Source organism: Podarcis gaigeae (assembly GCF_964106915.1).
Source record: "Podarcis gaigeae genome assembly, chromosome: 15".
NCBI classification, from domain to species: domain Eukaryota; kingdom Metazoa; phylum Chordata; class Lepidosauria; order Squamata; family Lacertidae; genus Podarcis; species Podarcis gaigeae.
Window position 1 is genome coordinate 517,991 of NC_139692.1, and position 18,184 is coordinate 536,174.

The 18,184-nt window shown below is 46.0% G+C and overlaps 1 protein-coding gene across 3 annotated transcripts in view; it reads right to left on the minus strand.

The window, feature by feature from the left end:
- Positions 1–17,405, minus strand: part of LOC310832075 (disintegrin and metalloproteinase domain-containing protein 2-like) — a 74,570-nt gene extending 57,165 nt beyond the window's left edge. Inside the window, exons 1-11 of one of the 3 annotated variants that reach the window (XM_083713565.1) lie at positions 17,223–17,405; positions 16,585–16,652; positions 15,614–15,675; positions 14,612–14,690; positions 13,600–13,676; positions 12,283–12,460; positions 10,790–10,846; positions 5,834–5,905; positions 4,781–4,947; positions 3,353–3,434; positions 1,946–2,079 (exon numbers count right to left, since the gene is read on the minus strand). In XM_083713565.1, coding sequence (XP_083569691.1) covers positions 1,946–2,079; positions 3,353–3,434; positions 4,781–4,947; positions 5,834–5,905; positions 10,790–10,846; positions 12,283–12,460; positions 13,600–13,676; positions 14,612–14,690; positions 15,614–15,675; positions 16,585–16,652; positions 17,223–17,280 — 1,034 coding nt within the window. In that variant the 5' untranslated portion in view covers positions 17,281–17,405. Of the gene's footprint in view, positions 1–1,945; positions 2,080–3,352; positions 3,435–4,780; positions 4,948–5,833; positions 5,906–10,789; positions 10,847–12,282; positions 12,461–13,599; positions 13,677–14,611; positions 14,691–15,613; positions 15,676–16,584; positions 16,653–16,747; positions 16,939–17,222 lie in introns of those variants that run through there. The other 2 variants (XM_083713567.1, XM_083713566.1) reach the window with 2 other exon arrangements.
- Between the last annotated feature and the right edge of the window lie 779 nt (positions 17,406–18,184).

The window sequence follows — 18,184 nt, forward strand, 5'->3', positions numbered from 1 at the left end:
ATGTGGACTATAATGATATTTGGATTATTCTTGCTATTATTCTTTTTTGTTTCTAGTCAGCAAAGACCAAATTGGGATTACAATAAGCACCAAGCTTGACTGGATTACAAGTTTACAATTTTACAAGTTGAGAATAACTTTTCAATACCAAAACTTAAAGATTGACCTGTTGGACATCCCTGTAATAAACAATTTGCTTCATGGGAGAAGTTATGGAATGAGGATTTAAAATTTACAGCCTGCTGTACGTTAAAAGAGAATTATATGAAAATGGTCTGTTTGACTCCTACAAGACTAGCAAAAATGTATAAGAACATATGTTGGAAGCGTAAAGTTAAAGAGAGTACATTTCATCATATGTAGTGGACCTGTAAAATAGCTAAAGCCTTCTGGGAAATGATTTATAATGAACTGAAAAAAATGTTTAAAATAACTTTTGTTAAAAAACCAGAGGCCTTTTTACTAGGTATAATAGGAGAATTACCGAAGGATAAGAAAGTACTGTTTATGTATGCGACAGCAGCGGCAAGAATACTATTTGCCCAGAGACGGAAAGAAGAAAGAGCCCCATCGAAAGAAGAATGGATAATTAAGATGATGGACTATGCAGAGATGGCAAGACTGACCAGGAAGCTCAGGCACCAAGAAGATAACAAATTTAATAGAGAATGGCATAACTTTATAGAATATATTAAAGAACACTGTAAAAATCTAAAAATGTTAGTAGGATTGACATAGCATTTGTAATTTAAAATAAAGTAAAATAATTTGGATAAATGCAATTAGATGCAGTTAAAAAAGGAAGCTACATTTTGGAAGCCAAGGGAGGGGTGGAGAGAGGTTCAGGGAACCCCATAAAGGTACTGATATGGACTGTGTGTGTGTAAAAAATTGTTTTTTTTTCTTTTTGAAACTTTGAAAAGAAGAAGAAGGAGGAGAAGGAGAAGGAGAAGGAGAAATACCCCCCCCCCACCCCACATCCTTATGTGTGGGAAACCGGCGGGACAGGGAGAAAGTTTGGCTAAGGCCCTTCACCCTGAAACACTGCTTTAAGTTTATTTGTCTCAGTTAACCTGAGGTAGGGAATATTTTTGAGCCCAAGGACCACATACCCTTCTGGACAACCTTCCCAGGGGCCATAGGCCAGTGGAGGCCAGGACTTGGTGGAGCAAAAATGAGAATTATGTCTTGGTATGGCAGGGCAGGTTTCTATGCCTATGCCTCTTTTCCCTCTCTCTGGGCAAACAAGAGGCACCTCAGAAATCAAGGGCACATTCCAGACCTGTAAAAACACGTAAGGTACAGAACAAGGCCACTGAGGGGGAAAGGGTATGTGGTTGCACAACGATGACCACCTCACCCCACTCTGACCAGTAAGCAGCAGCAACCCACCAGTCAGGAAACTAGTGAGCACTCCTGATGAGCTGCTACTAATTGCTTGGCACCTTTTTGAGGGGAGAGGGGGGTCGGCAGGACCCGGGGCTCTCTAGCAGAATGCCTGCCATTAAAACAGGTGGCAGAAGTGTGGGGAGAGCTTGCCTGCTTCAGGACCCTTCTATGGTGCTGCCCTTCGCCCTCTCAACCTTTCCACCCCACCCTAGGGGAGAATGGCAGCTGTTCACTTCTGAAGGCAGTAATGGTGTACCATCGGGAGATGGTTTCAGTCTCTATTGCCTCTTAGAAGGCTGGGAAGTGGCTAGGATAGATTAGATAGTTTATCTAACAGACAGCTATATGGACCTTCCCCAATCTTGAGCCCTCCAGAGGTTTTGGACCACAACTCCCACCAGCCAAGACCAGCATGGCTGTCCTATCCTGGGACTAGTGGGAGCTGTAGTCCAAAACATTGGGAGGGCACCAGGTTGGGGAAGGCTGATACTGATAAAATAACCAGGTTTCAGCTTAGCACCATGCTAATGATGAACGAAGCAACAAAGGCTCTTACACAGCATCGGTACTCATTAAGCAAGTGCCTGGGCAGTGGCATTGTCTTGAGTTGTCGAAGAACAGTCCTAGGCTGAATCCCAGCAGCTGTGCCACGATCACAGAGAAGGTCTCCAGCGTGATCCCATTTTCATACTAAGTAAGAGCACATGAACATTAATGGTCGATAGCTATGAATTACTACCATTACTATTACTACTACTACTACTACTACTACTACTACTACTGCTACTACATCTTTATTGTGCAAGGGGGCTTTAAAGGGTACAAGAGTACAGGCCTTTGCCCCAAGGAGCCTGGGTTTAGAACTCTGCTTGGTGCTTTGGGCAAAATCGCTACTCAAAACCTTCTTGTCAACCTCTCCCAGGAGCCTTCAGTTTGCTTGCAAGCTGAGACGTCAGGGACAGGAAGAACACAAAAAATGGCAAAAGCAAGAAGAAAAAACTCTGAGGACCAGAACTGTGTGTGGCCTAACAATTGACCTTGTAGGAAGATGGGGGGTGGGACCTAGGGAGAGGCGTGATAGCATTCACATGCACAAAGATATCCCCTTCACAGGTAAAACCCATGGACCTATCTCAGGTGTATTATTAAGTATTTGGCCTGAGCTTTGGTGAGATGTTAATAATTTGTTCTTCCCATGCTATTCAATGTATCTGACCCTCACTTTCCTAACTGCTGGTCTGCTTCTTTTATAAACTGGATTTGCTGCACTAAAGCAACACTTCTAGGAGTAATAGACAAATAAAAACCAACAAATCACCAGTTCTGGAAGGTGTTCTCAAAGAACTCAAAAGTGAAATTGCCGCTCTTCTAAAAAAACAACCACACGCATAACTTATCCCTCAGATCAGTCTGTGTACCTGAGGACTGGAAAGTATCCAATGTAACACCCATTTTTAAAAGGGATCCAGGGGGGATCCTAGAAATTACAGGCCAGTTATCTTAATGCCTGTCCTGGGAAAACTGGTGAAAAGTTTTGTTAAATATTAAAAAACCAACAAACTTTACTGAAGCACAGCAGCAAGGCTTAAGCAAGTCCTTTCTTACAGACCTATTGCGAGTTCTTGGAGAGCGTCAACAAACATACAGATAAAAGTGATCCAGTTGACGCAGTGTACTTGGACTTTCAAAAAGCTTTCAACAAAGTCCCGGTACTTCACCAAAGACTTCTGAGTAAGCTTAACAGTCAAGGAATGAGAGGACATTTCTACTCCCCACCCCCACCCCATGGTCTCAAGGGTGCTCAGAGTACCCAGCAATTATTTACAGAGCAGAAACATCCACTTCAGCTGTAGACATGTGTTTAACCTCAGGTCTAGTTTGGCCCAAAGTTTTCAGACATCACAACTTTTAAGAAATCAAGAACAGTTCATCAAGTGAATGAGCACAGTACATGCAGTCTTACCATGGCAATTGCTGCAGAAGAAGGTCTGTGGCACATCTTTCTTGCAAATGTTGACCCCACAGAATCCCCCCTGTTCCTGTAGCTGGGGTGAGGAAGAAAGGAATTATGCTTTTGTTGCAATTAGCACCTTAGCAAAAAGCATAAAAAAGGAACACTTCCTTACATAACAGCTCTTTTGGGGGGAGCAGGGGCAGGCATCTGTGTGCTTTCCTGGGATGCCTCTTCAACACCACCCAAAAACCCACATGGGACAGCTGCGCATTTCTGCATTGCAGGAGGTTGAACTAGATGATCTTCAGGGATCCTTTCAGCTCTACAATTCTGATTCTATATAGCAGAGGAGGGAAGGAGTGACCTGTCTCTTCTCTGCCAGCCTGCTCACTGTGTGGACCTCATTATCAGAGGGATTGACAAAAGATAGAACAGGATTTCCTGACAGATCTGTAAGCATCGGGCTCTAGAGTAGATCAGCAAGGATTCTGCCTCTCAAATGTTTAACAGCAGCAGCAACAATGGGGGTTTGCCACCTTCTAACAGGCCACTTTCACATCATGCATTTAAAGGTACCACTTTAAACAGTCAGTGCTTCCACCAAATAATCCTGGGAGCTGTAGTTTGTTAAGGGTGCTGAGAGTTATTAGGAGATGCCTAATCCCCTCACAGAGCTACATGTCCTAGGGTTCCCTGTGACACGAGATTGACTCTGTTCTCCATATGGTTCTCCAAATAACTCTCAGCACACTTAACCAACTACAGTTCCCATAATTCTTTGGTGGAAGCCATGACTGTTTAAAGTGATGCTTTAATTGTGTGAATGTAGCCTGAGATTGCTGAGATGAAGAAAGCTTGGGTGGCTTATACATTTAAAACTACTATGTGCTTTGCCCACAGCAGGTCCCAGGTTCAGCCCTCAACATATCCATTTACATGTACCACTCAGGATCCTTCTTCGGAGATTCCCAGAGAGGCACTGGCAACCAGGGGTGTACAATACTGGGCTCAGTGGACTTAGCTTCTTACCTGCATCCAGAGCTCAAGGACCACAGGTCAGTGGCAGAGCACCAAAGTTCAATCACTGGAAGCATCTCCAGGTAGCAAGCAGGTGATGGGAAAGAACCCCCTTCTTTGCCTCATGTCCTGGAGAGACGCTGCCCATCAATATAGACAACACTGATCTACATGGACCAGTGCAAGTCCATATAAGACTGCTTCCCAGAAGTCCTTGGATACTTGCTTCCCTCACATGCCTCTTTGCTACCAACCATGTCCCTCCCTCACATGCATGGAGCCCCCAACTGTTTGGACTGCTCTTCACAGCCCTCTCCCTCTCTCCTGCCTGCCCAGCACTTTGGCCATGTTGTCCACTCAGGCAACACCAAAGGCTTTAATACAGGCATTCTTTAATAACGGGGGGAACACACTCCTTACACAAACAAGAATGCCACATCGTGGGGTCGTAGAGCAAGGTGGACCAGTTTCCAGTCCACAAACTTTTCCAGTAACTCATTGGCTGTCCCTGTGGTGGAGATTTTATCCCTGTCTTTCCAAAACTCCATAGAGGACAGTATAATCTTCATGTTGAGTTTGTAAAACATCTGAAAATAGGAGCAATATGGGTAAGTTCAATAGAGGCCACAGGCTTTACATGTTCAGACTTCAGTCCCCAGCTGGAGGAATTATTCATCATCATCATCATCATCATCATCTATATGCCGATCTGGCTGGGTTTCCCCAGCCACTCTGGGCGGCTTCCAACAAAATATTAAAATACAATAGTCTGTTAAACATTAAAAGCTTCCCTAAACTTCCCTAAACCCTAATTTCCTATGGAATTATTTACCGTATATGCTGCTTTTTTGAGTAACATCCACACAATGTTATACAGAACATAGTGTTTTTTTGTTGAGGGGGCTGTGCGGCTTGGACAAGCTTTTGGGGACAGAGCCAGGAGATATCATGAATCTGGGATGGGTTCATTCATTCATTCATATGAGGGGTGACATTTTTTAAAACTGACTTTTCTCAGTTTTATTTTATTTTGTAATATTTTTTTAAAATATCCATTCCAAACAACATTACAAAAATAAGATTGATTAAAGTATAAATATATACTGGCACACACCCCTCTACCTTTGAACAGTATTTCAGGATTTGCATGACATTTCTTTAAAGCAAAAGATAGTAAACAAATAGAATAACCTTCTGCTTAACATAATATTCAATCTGCCATGTTAGATAATACTATTTTTCCTTTACAGCATTCATTGTTTTTAGACCTACAAAACCAAGGCTCCACATTTCATTATCTTAATTTTGAGTAACCTTCTTCCCTTCTTATTTTCCCTTAAAAGACCAAACCATTCTAGATGTAGCAGCAACTGTTCTACCAGATTCTGGACTATTTATAAATATATTTAAATAGATCTGGGCTGTTGTGCCCAGCACAACTTTGACTTAGGCTGTTTGTTGCCATTGACTTACCGTGTTGATAAAGCTGATGAGCTGAGTGATTTTCTTCATCACAACATCTTCATCTGAACCCATATAGTCATACTGGGAAAGAAAAAGATTCTCTCATTAGCCATTGCATCAGGTTCACTGAAGATGCTCTAAGCCAGAAGCCACCACATTTTCTGGGCCAGGATACACATTTCAATGTGCTGTGGCTGTCAGGCTCAGGATGGCTGCTGGTGCCACATCTAACACAGAGCAAGCAAGAGCTGTTTGACACTGGGACAGACTAGCTTGGGAGGTGGAAGAATCTCCTTTTCTGGGAAGTTTTTAAACAGAGGTTGGATTCTTTAGCTGTGGTTCCTGCATTACAGGGGGTTGGATTACATGACCTTTGAGGCCCTTTCTATGACAACAAAGGTGAGTAAGATTATGGACTTCTTCCCCTCTGCAGGGAGGTGGGATCCAAATGGTTTCCAGAGAGTGGCAGGGGATGTTTTATCCCATGTTGATGGTCTCTCAACTGATTTCCTGGTGGCCCACTGGAATGCGGAGTTAACCAGGGCTATTGATTGTCTGGCTTCGAAGTGCCCTCTCTGATTGCACAGAACCCGGATAGCCCCTTGGTTTTCCCCGGAGCTGAGGGGGATGAAACAATCGCTGAGATGGCTAGAACGCTGGTGGCAGAAAACTCATTCTGAATCTGACCGGAAACAGGTTAGAGCTCGGGGGGCCACCAGGGGGCGAATTGGAAGATGGCCGACAATAACATCTCTCTGACCCACACGAGGTAATTAAGAGGCTGATATGGGAGTATGCAGCCTCCCTGGCCCCCCAAGGGAATGGGGGGCACTGCCTTGCCTGCTGTGTCCATAATTCACCCCCGGATTCGAAAGAACGGGGTGAGGGCACTAGGCACAAAGCCCTAGGGTGGGTCGGCTCTCCTGGACGCTGTCTCTGATCGCGCACTGGTTTGCAACAGCTTGAAATATATAATTGGATAAGAAGCAAATGCACATATTTCAAGTGAAGATCGGGAGTAAAGACTGCTAATTAAAGGGATCTCTGTGATGTGGAGCGACGGGCTGGATTCAATAATAAATCAAGAAGAAGTCTCATCAAAGGATCGGTATGTCGGAGTGAGACTGAAAAGGGGGGGGCTCCCTCCTAAGAAAGAATAGTTGCAAATTACTGATTACAAGCAGGAGGATTAAGAACTGTGTGGAAATTAATTACTAATCAAAGATATGGCTTGTGGAACATTGAGAAAAGAAAGAAGGTTCTCTGTGACGCAGTTAGAAATAGAGGCTGTTATGGCAGATCTGTCCATAGAAGGAGGGGGAGGAGGACTATGGCTCGTAACTATATTGGAATGTGAGTTCGGCATGGCAGGGCCCCCTGAAAAAAATTTATGAGAGCGGCAGGTCTGTGGAAAACAGAACAGACTGTGGGAATTGTTTTGTACGGAGTGTTGAAATGATGTCTGTTTATTTTGATATGGCTCTTGGACGAACGTAAAAGCCACACAGGATAACGTTTGTTTTCAACCCGCTTGTAGAAACTATCAGAGATCACAAAGAAAGGAATATATGATAACAACAAGAAGATGAGGAAAACAACAAAGAGAAGATTGAATAGAACTGGGACTATTATTTGGTCAGAACTATGTCATCAAAGGGAGGGACGCAGGTGGCGCTGTGGGTTAAAGCCTCAGTGCCTAGGACTTGCCGATCGAAAGGTCGGTGGTTCGAATCCCTGCGGCGGGGTGCGCTCCCGCTGCTCGGTCCCAGCGCCTGCCAACCTAGCAGTTCGAAAGCACCTCCGGGTGCAAGTAGATAAATAGGGACCGCTTACCAGCGGGAAGGTAAACGGCGTTTCCGTGTGCGGCTCTGGCTCGCCAGAGCAGCGATGTCACTCTGGCCACGTGACCCGGAAGAGTCTCCGGACAGCGCTGGCCCCTGGCCTCTTAAGTGAGATGGGCGCACAACCCCAGAGTCTGTCAAGACTGGCCCGTATGGGCAGGGGTACCTTTACCTTTACCTTTTATGTCATCAAAGCAGCAGCAAGAGAGATATTTGGATCCCGTTCGAAGCTTGAAATATGGGTACCCCCAACAAAAATTTTAAAATTTGGCTATGTAATTTGGAATTGATGTGATTTGGAATTAATGTGATTTGATTGGCCTGTTAATAAGTTATTTTCAAAAAAAAAACCGCAAACAAACAGGTTAGAGCTCAATGTCGAGCCTACCAAGTGGTGATAGTGACGGCGAAAAGGACCTTCTTCACCGCCTCTATTGCATCTGCAGAAAACAGCAGGAGGCGACTCCTTCAGGTGGTTCATAATCTAATGGAACCACTTTCACCACTGAGGCCCGGGAAGGGCCCCAAGATCTCCTGCAATGATTTTGCAAAGTTTTTTTTTGCAGATAGTCGCTCAGATTCAGAAAGAGGTAGACTCTACCTTGGGAGCAGGGCCGGGACGGGAGATTGTTAAGAGTCCTGTCTAGTCAAGTTGCATGAGATCAATTCCAATCTGTTACCGCCGTGGATGTGAACAGGCTGCTTGGACAACTGAAACCGACCACCTGTCTCCTTGATCCCTGCCCTTCCTGGCTTACAAAAGCAAGCCAGGAAAGGCTGGGCGATGGGTTCCGTGGGGTGGTGAATGCTTTTCTGTAAGGGAGCCTTCCCAGATCCACTGAAAGAGGCAGTCATTAAACCGCTTCTTAAAAAAACATCTTTAGACCTGGCCAATATGGCCAACTATTGCCCAGTATCAAATCTTCCATTCTTGGGCAAGGTGATTAAGCAAGGTGGTTGCTCAATAACTCCAGGCATGGTTGGGGGATGTGGACCATTTGGATCCCTTCCAGTCGAGATTCAGGCCTCATCATGGGACTGAAACTGGCTTGGTCACACTGGTTGATGATCTCCGGTGGGCTAGGGACAAAGGTGAAAGCTGCTTCCTAGTTCTGCTAGATCTCTCAGCAACCTTTGAAAACATCAACCATAACATCCTTCTGGACCGTCTTGAGGGGCTGGGAGCTGGGGGCACTGTTATACAGTGGTTCCACTCCTTCCTCCTGGGCTGTGTTCAGAAAGTGGTATTGGGGGATGAGTATTCAGACTCCTGGGCTCTCAGTTGTGGGGTGCCTCAGGGTTCTCCCCCATGCTTTTTAATATCTATATGAAGCTGTTGTGAGAGATCATCAGGGGGTTTGGGCTGGGTGTTCATCAGTATGCGGATGATACCCAGCTCTACCTCTCCTTTAAATCAGAACCGGTGAAGGTGGTTAAGGTTCTGTGTGAGTGCCTAGAGGCGGTTGGAGGATGGATGGCGGCTAACAGATTGAGGTTGAATCCTGACAACACAGAAGTACAGTGGTACCTCGGGTTAAGTACTTAATTCGTTCCTCAGGTCTGTTCTTAACCTGAAACTGTTCTTAACCTGAAGCACCACTTTAGCTAATGGGGCCTCCTGCTGCTGCCGAACTGCCAGAGCACAATTTCTGTTCTCATTCTGAAGCAAAGTTCTTAACCTGAAGCACTATTTCTGGGTTAGTGGAGTCTGTAGCCCGAAGTGTATGTAACCCGAGGTACCACTGTACTGTTCTTGGAGGACAGGGGGCAGGCAGGTGTGGAGGACTCCCTGGTCCTGAATGGGGTGACTGTGCTTCTAAAAGACCAGGTGAGCAGCCTGGGAGTCATTTTGGAAATCCAGCCGGATGGGCAGGGTATAAATAGTAGTAGTAGTAGTAATTATTATTATTATTATTATTATTATTATTATTATTAATGTGTGGAGAAAGTGGGCAGAGAGCGTTTCCTCCTACTCTCATTATCCTAGAACTCAAGATGAAGGGAACGCAGTGGATGTAGCCTACCTTGATTTCAGCAAGGCATTTGACAAGGTGCCCCATGATATTCTTGTAAAGAAGCTGGTAAAATGTGGTCTTGACTATGCTACCACTCAGTGGATTTGTAACTGGCTGACTGACCGAACCCAAAGGGTGCTCATCAATGGTTCCTCTGCATCCTGGGCCCGGTCTTATTCAACATCTTTATCAACGACTTGGATGTTGGACTCAAGGGCATCCTGATCAAATTTGCAGATGACACCAAACTGGGAGGGGTGGCTAACACCCCAGAGGACAGGATCACACTTCAAAACGACCTTGACAGATTAGAGAACTGGGCCAAAACAAACAAGATTAATTTTAACAGGGAGAAATGTAAAGTATTGCACATGGGCAAAAAAAGGAGAGGCACAAATACAAGATGGGTGACACCTGGCTTGAGAGCAGTACATGTGAAAAGGATCTAGGAGTCTTGGTTGACCACAAACTTGACATGAGCCAACAGTGTGACGCGGCAGCTAAAAAAGCCAATGCAATTCTGCGCTGCATCAATAGGAGTATAGCATCTAGATCAAGGGAAGTAATAGTGCCACTGTATTCTGCTCTGGTCAGACCTCACCTGGAGTACTGTGTCCAGTTCTGGGCACCACAGTTCAAGAAGGACACTGACAAACTGGAATGTGTCCAGAGGAGGGCAACCAAAATGGTCAAAGGCCTGGAAACAATGCCTTATGAGGAACGGCTAAGGGAGCTGGGCATGTTTAGCCTGGAGAAGAGGAGGTTAAGGGGTGATATGATAGCCATGTTCAAATATATAAAAGGATGTCACATAGAGGAGGGTTGTTTTCTGCTGCTCCAGAGAAGCAGACACGGAGCAATGGATCCAAACTACAAGAAAGAAGATTCCACCTAAACATTAGGAAGAACGTTTTGTCACACTAAAATCCTGCTTGAAGGCTTCCCATGGGCATCTCGTTGGCGACCATGGGAACAGGATGCTGGACCCAATGAATCTTCTCTTCTTATGTTTGTATATGAAGAACATACTTCTGAAAACCTTGTAATGAAAGCTTGAAGTGATGCACGTAGTGGGAGGGGGCAACAGGGAGTTCTTCAAATAAACCTACCAATCCCTTGGCCACAACTATGTGCATTTCCACATATCTCGTGGTGCTGAAGTTAACCTATTGTAATTCAAGAAAGAACATACCATTACTGCACTCATACTAACATCATGAAAAATTCACAGGTAGAACTCTAAATGCTGCTGCATCAGAATTCAAAATGTAGGTGAAGTATCTGGCAGATTGGGGTTGCATCAAAGCCTGGAGAAATGTGGGGTGGGTTCCCAGGCATTAGTCATACTGGCTGGGGCCAGTAGGAACTGTAGTCCAACATTTGGTGGGGGAGCACAGCTTTCTCACGGCTCAGCTAGGAAGGCCAATAGCCTGATTCTCTATTCTCAACATGTTCATTCAAAAGAATTATTTGAGAGAAGGCATTACTGTTTAAACTGGTATCATAGTATTTTAAATGTATGGTGTGAATGTGGCCTAAGACAAGGATGGGGAATGTTTTTCAAACCGAGGCCACATTCCTTTCTATGCAACCTGCCAGAGCCAGACACATAATTAAGCCAAGGGCCCATTAAGCAGCCAGGCAACCAGCTCCTCCAGCAAGGCAGAGCCAACTGCACTTGGGCCAGCTTTCATAAGGTTTTAGTTGGCTCCACCTCCCTGCAGAGACAACATCTGTTGCTTCAGCAAGGCCCTTTGGAGCTGTTTTTCACTGGACTCTGCTGGCTTCCTTAGATGTGGACAGCATTTTCACCTTTTTATTTCTTGATTTTGGAGTCTCCCTTTAAGGTTGCAATCCTGTGCACACTAATCTCAGTCAAAACAGTGGTACCTACTTCTGATGAAACATGCACAGAATTAGGCTGCAGAGGTGAGCATCACACACAGCTTGCTGGAGACACTAAGCTATGAAGCTGCTGCTCAGAGAGCCAGCAGGACATCATAACTGTCAGTGTGAAAGCTGAGAAGAAGAAAAGCAGTGTTCTGCCAGAGAGTATATGCTTTCTAGGTGGTCAGAAAAGGAACAGCTCTATTGACGGGGGTGGCGGCAAGGTTTTGCTCCTGGAAATCAAGCAACAGGCTTGTGGGACCTGCAGTTGCTTTTAGGGTGCTACTTAAGGCCCATATTGCTTTCTCTGTTGACTGTGGGCTCACCTCTGTTCTGCATCCACATGTATATGGACAAACATTTACAAGCACTGAAGTCTTGGGGCGGGCACAGTTCTCATCGAAAGAAAGCTGGCCTTGAAAAGGCTTCTCCCAGGAACTCCTACTGCTTAGGGGAGGGGGGCGGGAGGGAGGGAAGGAGCATGTACATACATACATTGTTCCATTATTTTAATGTTGTATTTTATTTTTGTTTTTAAGTTGTAATCATTCATCTTGTTTTTATTATTGCTTGTAAGCCGCTCTGAGCCTGGCCTTGGCTGGGGAGGGCGGGGTATAAATAAAAAAATATTATTATTATTATTATTATTATTATTATTACTATTTTGTTTTGGATCTACACACACAATTTTCTTTAAAGAAAAAAAAGCACTCACTGGTATTCCTGATTCTACCCTTGGTGTTATTCCTGAACTCCATCTAATGGAATAATTCTGTTCAGAAAGTGGACGCTCTGCATCTTCATATTCAATCTGATAAACAAGATGCTGAAATCCAGAAGCAGATTCAACTGGCTCAATTCCGTAGCTGCTGTTCTCAAACTGCAACAGCCCACTGGTAGGAGGAGATAAGGTGGAAAAGAAGCCCCACACCCCAAAAAAATGTTGATGGTGCAAACCGTGACTTGGTAGCCAAAAGCTAAATTCCCATTTCAGTCCAATGCAATGCTTCAGCTGGTGGGCAGGGAGTTCAATCCTACTTTCTGCAGGGACTGGCTGTGTGAGCAGCCGATCCAACTGTGTTTCTACATATGACCTACCACATGTGGCATCAGCGTGGAGCACATAGGCATGGTTCATGGGGAAAGGCGTTTAGGCCAAACAGTAAGACCTAGTGGGCCAAATCTGGTACACAGTCTGAGGTTAGCCCATCCTTAATATAGAAGCTGACATGGGATGGAAATAATCCCATTTGAAAGAAAACTGAAAAAGACAGCCTTTTCCCTGAGTACTAAACAAAAACCACAGAGCCCAGGGCTTGCCAATCAGAAGGTTGGCAGTTTGAATCCCTGCGACAGGGTGAGCTCCCGTTGTTCAGTCCCAGCTCCTGCCAACCTAGCAGTTCAAAAGCATGTAAAAGTGCAAGTAGATAAATAGTTACCGCTCCGGCAGGAAGGTAAACAGTGTTTCCGTTCGCTGCCCTGGTTTCGCCAGAAGCAGCTTAGTCATGCTGGCCACATGACCCAGAAGCTGTCCACGGACAAAACGCCAGCTCCCTCGGCCAGTAAAGTGAGATGAGCACCGCAACCCCCGAGTCATTTGCAACTGGACTTAACGGTCAGGGTTCCCTTTACCTTTACTGACTAGAACACCCGACTATTCTGTTGTATCAGGTGTGCATGTTATGGCAATCCATATAAAATGAACAGATCCTCAGTGTGTGTTCAGAGGAGCTATTTGGGAAATGTATACTTGAGACTGCATGTAACTGGTGAGTAGAAAATGTTGATATATGTTAGTTAAATGTCATTTATAAAAGGGAGTTCAATTTATACCTTGACTTTTACCATGTGTGTGTTTGTGAAGAGGCTGATTCATCCATGCCTAGTTATACTTTGCCACTCTGGCTTATTAAGCAGGATGTCAAATTTCAGTGGGGTTATCCTTGCTCAAAGCCCTGGAGTGCTCTGCAGGCAGCTGAACTTGGGACTGAGGAACAAAGGGTTCTGTTCAAGAATAACACATAGGTCTCACCTAAGCCCAAGGCAGGTGCTGAGCATCACAATGGAATCAGTATAGCCTTCAATGTAGCCTTGATAGTAGCAATTGCGCTAGAAAGAGTAATCAGAACACTTTACCTACTACCAGGGGGCAACTCAAAAGTGAAATACATACACTGCTATATTTGGTACATTTGGTATATTTGTGGAATTTAAGCACCTCAGTTTTCTACAAACAAAACTGTGACTAGAACCATTTGTAGTTCACTCCCTTCTGTGGGTCTTGGCTAGAACTCAGTTTTTACTTGAACTTGCAGAGTTTTCCTCGAGTCTTCGGTATAACAAGGCTATTCTAGTATCCCATCTCCTTCAGACCTTTTTATAACACAGCAAAGTAATGCAATAAGCTGCAAGTTTCCCTGTCTGCAGCAGGGGCCCAATGCCACAGTCATGTTGAGGATAGAAGACAAAACCTCAGAAAGGAAGGGGTCATGACAAAAGGAGAGTTGAAGCAGGGCATTTGCGGTTAGTACCCCCAAACTAGACACAGATGCAGCTATCCATTGCTTCTCCGCTGCATATTGCCTAACCATGGATGCACTGGAACCCGCATATGAATACGTGTGATGGGCCAATCCTCTGCTGCTGGTGGTGGTGGTGAAACAAGGTGCACATGTGGCACCAGCGGCCTAACACCCCCCACCAGTGCAGGAGCAGGCCAAAGGTGTTTAGCTTTGTTTAGGGCAACCAGCCGCCAATTTCAGGTGCCACCCTGCAGCACCTGAAATGACCAACAACTGCCGTGATCCTTCCCACCCCCAGCTACGCTAATGTGTGGCACACTCGGTGTAAGGATGTCAGTTTTTGTTTGATGCGTGCTTCGAAAATTCCCTGCCTTCTTAATTATTATCAACATATATATTTCAACTAATCAGTTAAAACTACTGTAGTTAATCTATTTTAAAAAATTGGTTGGCAGATCTAATGTAGCTCGAACGATAGCCACTCAAAGAGAAACCTGTTTCCTACACCTGAGAGAATCTTACCTGAATGGGAGGAACAAAAGACACTGCTGACCCTCCATGGCTATACGTATAAACTCTGAAATCATTGGTTAAAAAGGATCTAAAAACAAAGCATAAAAAATACACAAAGGTGGCACAGAAAAGAGGGGAGAAATGGTCCAGAAAGTTACAATAGTGCCTGCTGTCATGTCCTGACATGTGACAGTGACTCAGAGCAGTATCCAACTAATGCGTACCATCAGCGCAAGGAGTTCCATGATGTGCACATGGAGCCTGCAAGGCCTTTTTGGGTGGCGGCTCTTGGCAACATTTAAGAAAAGGGATCTTAGCCTCCCAAAGTGCTTCTGCATGGCTGGAATGTGTTATGGAACTGTTATCATATCTCTTGCTTGCCTGGATGAAGGTGATGGGGCGGGGGCAGGTGTATAAACCTTTGAATTTTGCATGGCTGGCACATCTGCCACACAAGTGTGCACCCATTATTTGTCGCTGGACCTGCCACCCCCACCCCACTGGCATGCAGCTCCAGAAATGCTGCCCTCTAGGGAATGAGGTCCTTTGGCCTTTATAAGGGGTGCCTCTCCCCTTCTATTACAATATTTTACCTTCTCAGCAATTCCGTGCACTGGCTGGCAGAGGTACCTTTGTGGGCACATTTTAAATGCAAGAAGGTTTTCCCAGGAGGCTACAAAGGAGCCAACTCCTAGGGGCCAAGGTCCGACAAGTTGATAGGCATTGTCATTCAAATGGTCTGTGTGTGCTGTATCATGTGATCAATTATTCAGGGCGGGGCTTACCTGCACCCCATATTTTATTCAAATTGGCAGCCTAGGAGGCAATTAAGATTTACTTCTGAAAGTAAGCTTGTTTTCTTTACAGAGGAGAGCTGAGTGCTTTGTCCCCTCTCTTCCTCAGAAAAGCTTTCCAGGAAATCTTTCTAGACACTACCAGGATTTAATAAACAAGATTGCAATGTCTTATAGAATGGGGGGGGGGCAAATCCCAGTTATTTATTCTACTCACTGTTGCTTCAGATGAATGATATATGGCTTTCCATTTATATCAATATCAAAGGTCATCCTTTCCTGCAATAGCCAAAGGGTTAATCATGCTATAGTTTTTATTTTGTTTACACATTAAACTCCAGCCTATGCAAAGAATTTGTGCACACTCCACATGGTACAGATGGTAAAAAGTAGTACAGATGAAGAACAGATTTTAACAAATGGCTTGCAGCCACTGCAAGCCAGAGTCATTTCAATCATGAAGCTCAGTACAGAAATTTAAATTAATAATAGTAATAATGGCTTTAGCTGGAAGTGGGATTAGAACAGTGGTTCCCATGCAGCCCTTTACAATGCTACAAATGGGATCCACAGCAAAATGTTGCAGCATATGTCCACCCCCTAAGAGGAGTGCTCCTGTTCCTGTCTCTAGGCTACCTGCAAGAGGAACCTTGTTCACATTAGTGGGGGAACTTTTTTCTTGCCCTCCCCTGCTTCCCCAAACAGAAGCATTTATCTTTATGGGATGATGTGGGAGTTGGCTTAGTTCTGCACAATGTGGCAGTAAAAAGGACCAGGATGGGGCAAAGTTCTCCAGGAACTCTACATGTTTGCACAGTCTCAGTAAGCCATAGCTTCACTAACTGCCTCGTGCAAACCAACTTGTCTGCTGCTGCTCAAATTAACATTGTTGGTTTTAAAAGTTAGCATTTTTTTAAAAAAAAACTTTTAATTTAGGGCTGCCATACATCCAGAATTTCCCAGACATTACCAAGATTTCAAAGGCGAAATTGTCATCCAGGGGGAATTTCCGAAAGGTGGTGCTTTGTCCTGGATCTTAGGCAGGTCAAATGAAAAATCATGGTCAACAATTTTGGAGTCAACAACTTTCAGGATGTCCCGGTTTTTACTTTTTGAAATATGGCAACCCTAAAAGTAAACAGCCTTGACAGGGCAGTCTGGAATGAAAGGTCAGGTAGAACACAATACCGTATTTCCAGTGACGTAAGATGGGATCCTCTGAGGAACAGTCACTTGGAGGAATGTTCGCTGAGACCCTAGACAGAAGAGACCCTTCTATAGCCATTTATCCGTGAATACAGTGCACTTAGATAAGCTCTGGGTGGGCACTACAGGGAAATCATTTTGCAAGAATTTTTCAGCATATATGGCATGGAGCCATGACAGCTAAGGTGGCAGATTTGAATGTATGTCCGTCCGTCCGTATGTATGTAACTACACATTTGCAGTGTAGCTGTGACTTTTTCAAGGGCAGGAGTTTAGGGGCCAAGGAAGGCGGCCTTCGTGCCCCTCAGCCTCATTCTGCAGCAGAGAGGCGCCGCCCCCGGAGCAGCTTCCTCCTGGGCTGCTGCGCTCGTGCGGGGCCGCAGCTCCGCCGCCGCCGCCGCCGGGTCAGGCCTGGCCCGGGGAGCAGAGCAGGAGAGGGGGCAGCAGCGCGGCCGCACCCCCGCAGCGCTTCCCGGCCCTCTCGTCCCCTCCCGGGCTCCGCGGGACGGGCAATGCGCACGGTGGCGCCTGGATACCGAGAAAAACGGCGGCGGCCCCTCCGAGGAGCCAGGAAGAAAGGCCAGAGGAGGAGCGGGGCCACGCGGGCGCAGCAGGCTCACCCAGCGCAGAAAGCAGGCACACGCTGCGCAGCGCCAGCAGCAGGCCAAGCAGCGCCATGGCGCCCCTCGCTCGACCCGCAGCCGCCGGCGACCAGTAACGGGCGCCGAGGAACTCGAAGGCGGGGCCCGGGAGAAGGGCCAACGGCTGCCGGGCGGGGCGGAGACGCGCGAGGGGCCACGTTGCGGGCTGCCTTGGCCAGGCGCCGGGGCTGGGAGAGGCAGAGCTGCAGGCGGGTGGGGCGCGCGTGCTTTTGCGGATTGGGCAAGAACCGCGCATCCTGAGCCGGCGTTTGGATTCATCAAAATATCTGTAAACAAGTTTCAAAAAGCCATGATTTCTAATATATGAGCGTGGTGCAGTCTCCCAGTTGGTAGAGCATGAGGCTCTTAATCTCAGGGTCGTGGGCTCAAGCCCCACATTGGGCTATAGCTGTCAAGTGTCCCTTATTTGAAGGGACAGTCCCTTATCCCAGCACCTTGTCCCGCTGCTGTCCCTTATTGAGGATGTCCCTTAAATTTCCCCGGTTTCAAATGAAGCAGCTCCTCCCTCCCTTCCTGCTGGCCAGTTGAACCTCTGGTTACAAAGTTGGCTGGACAGTGTTCTCGAAGCTACCCAGCATGAGTTTGACCATGAGTTTGGCCTGTTGCGGGAAAGGAACAGGGCTTTTAGGTCGGGCGAGGTGCAGCTTTACAGTGTGGCAAGAGCAAACTTGAAGAGGGGTATTCGACGGGCAAAACTGGTCTATAGGCAGAGGATTGAGGATAATTTAAGGAGTAACAACACAAGACAGATGTGGCAGGGGATTCAGCATATTACCAACTACAAACCTAACCTTGGTGCTGTCGACGGTGACCCTTTGCTGGCGGAGGAGCTTAACTTCTTCTTTGCTCGCTTCGAGAAGGAGCCACCTGAGACGCCGGTATTACAGCCACCAGCCCATAGGGGCCCCTCATTCACTGTA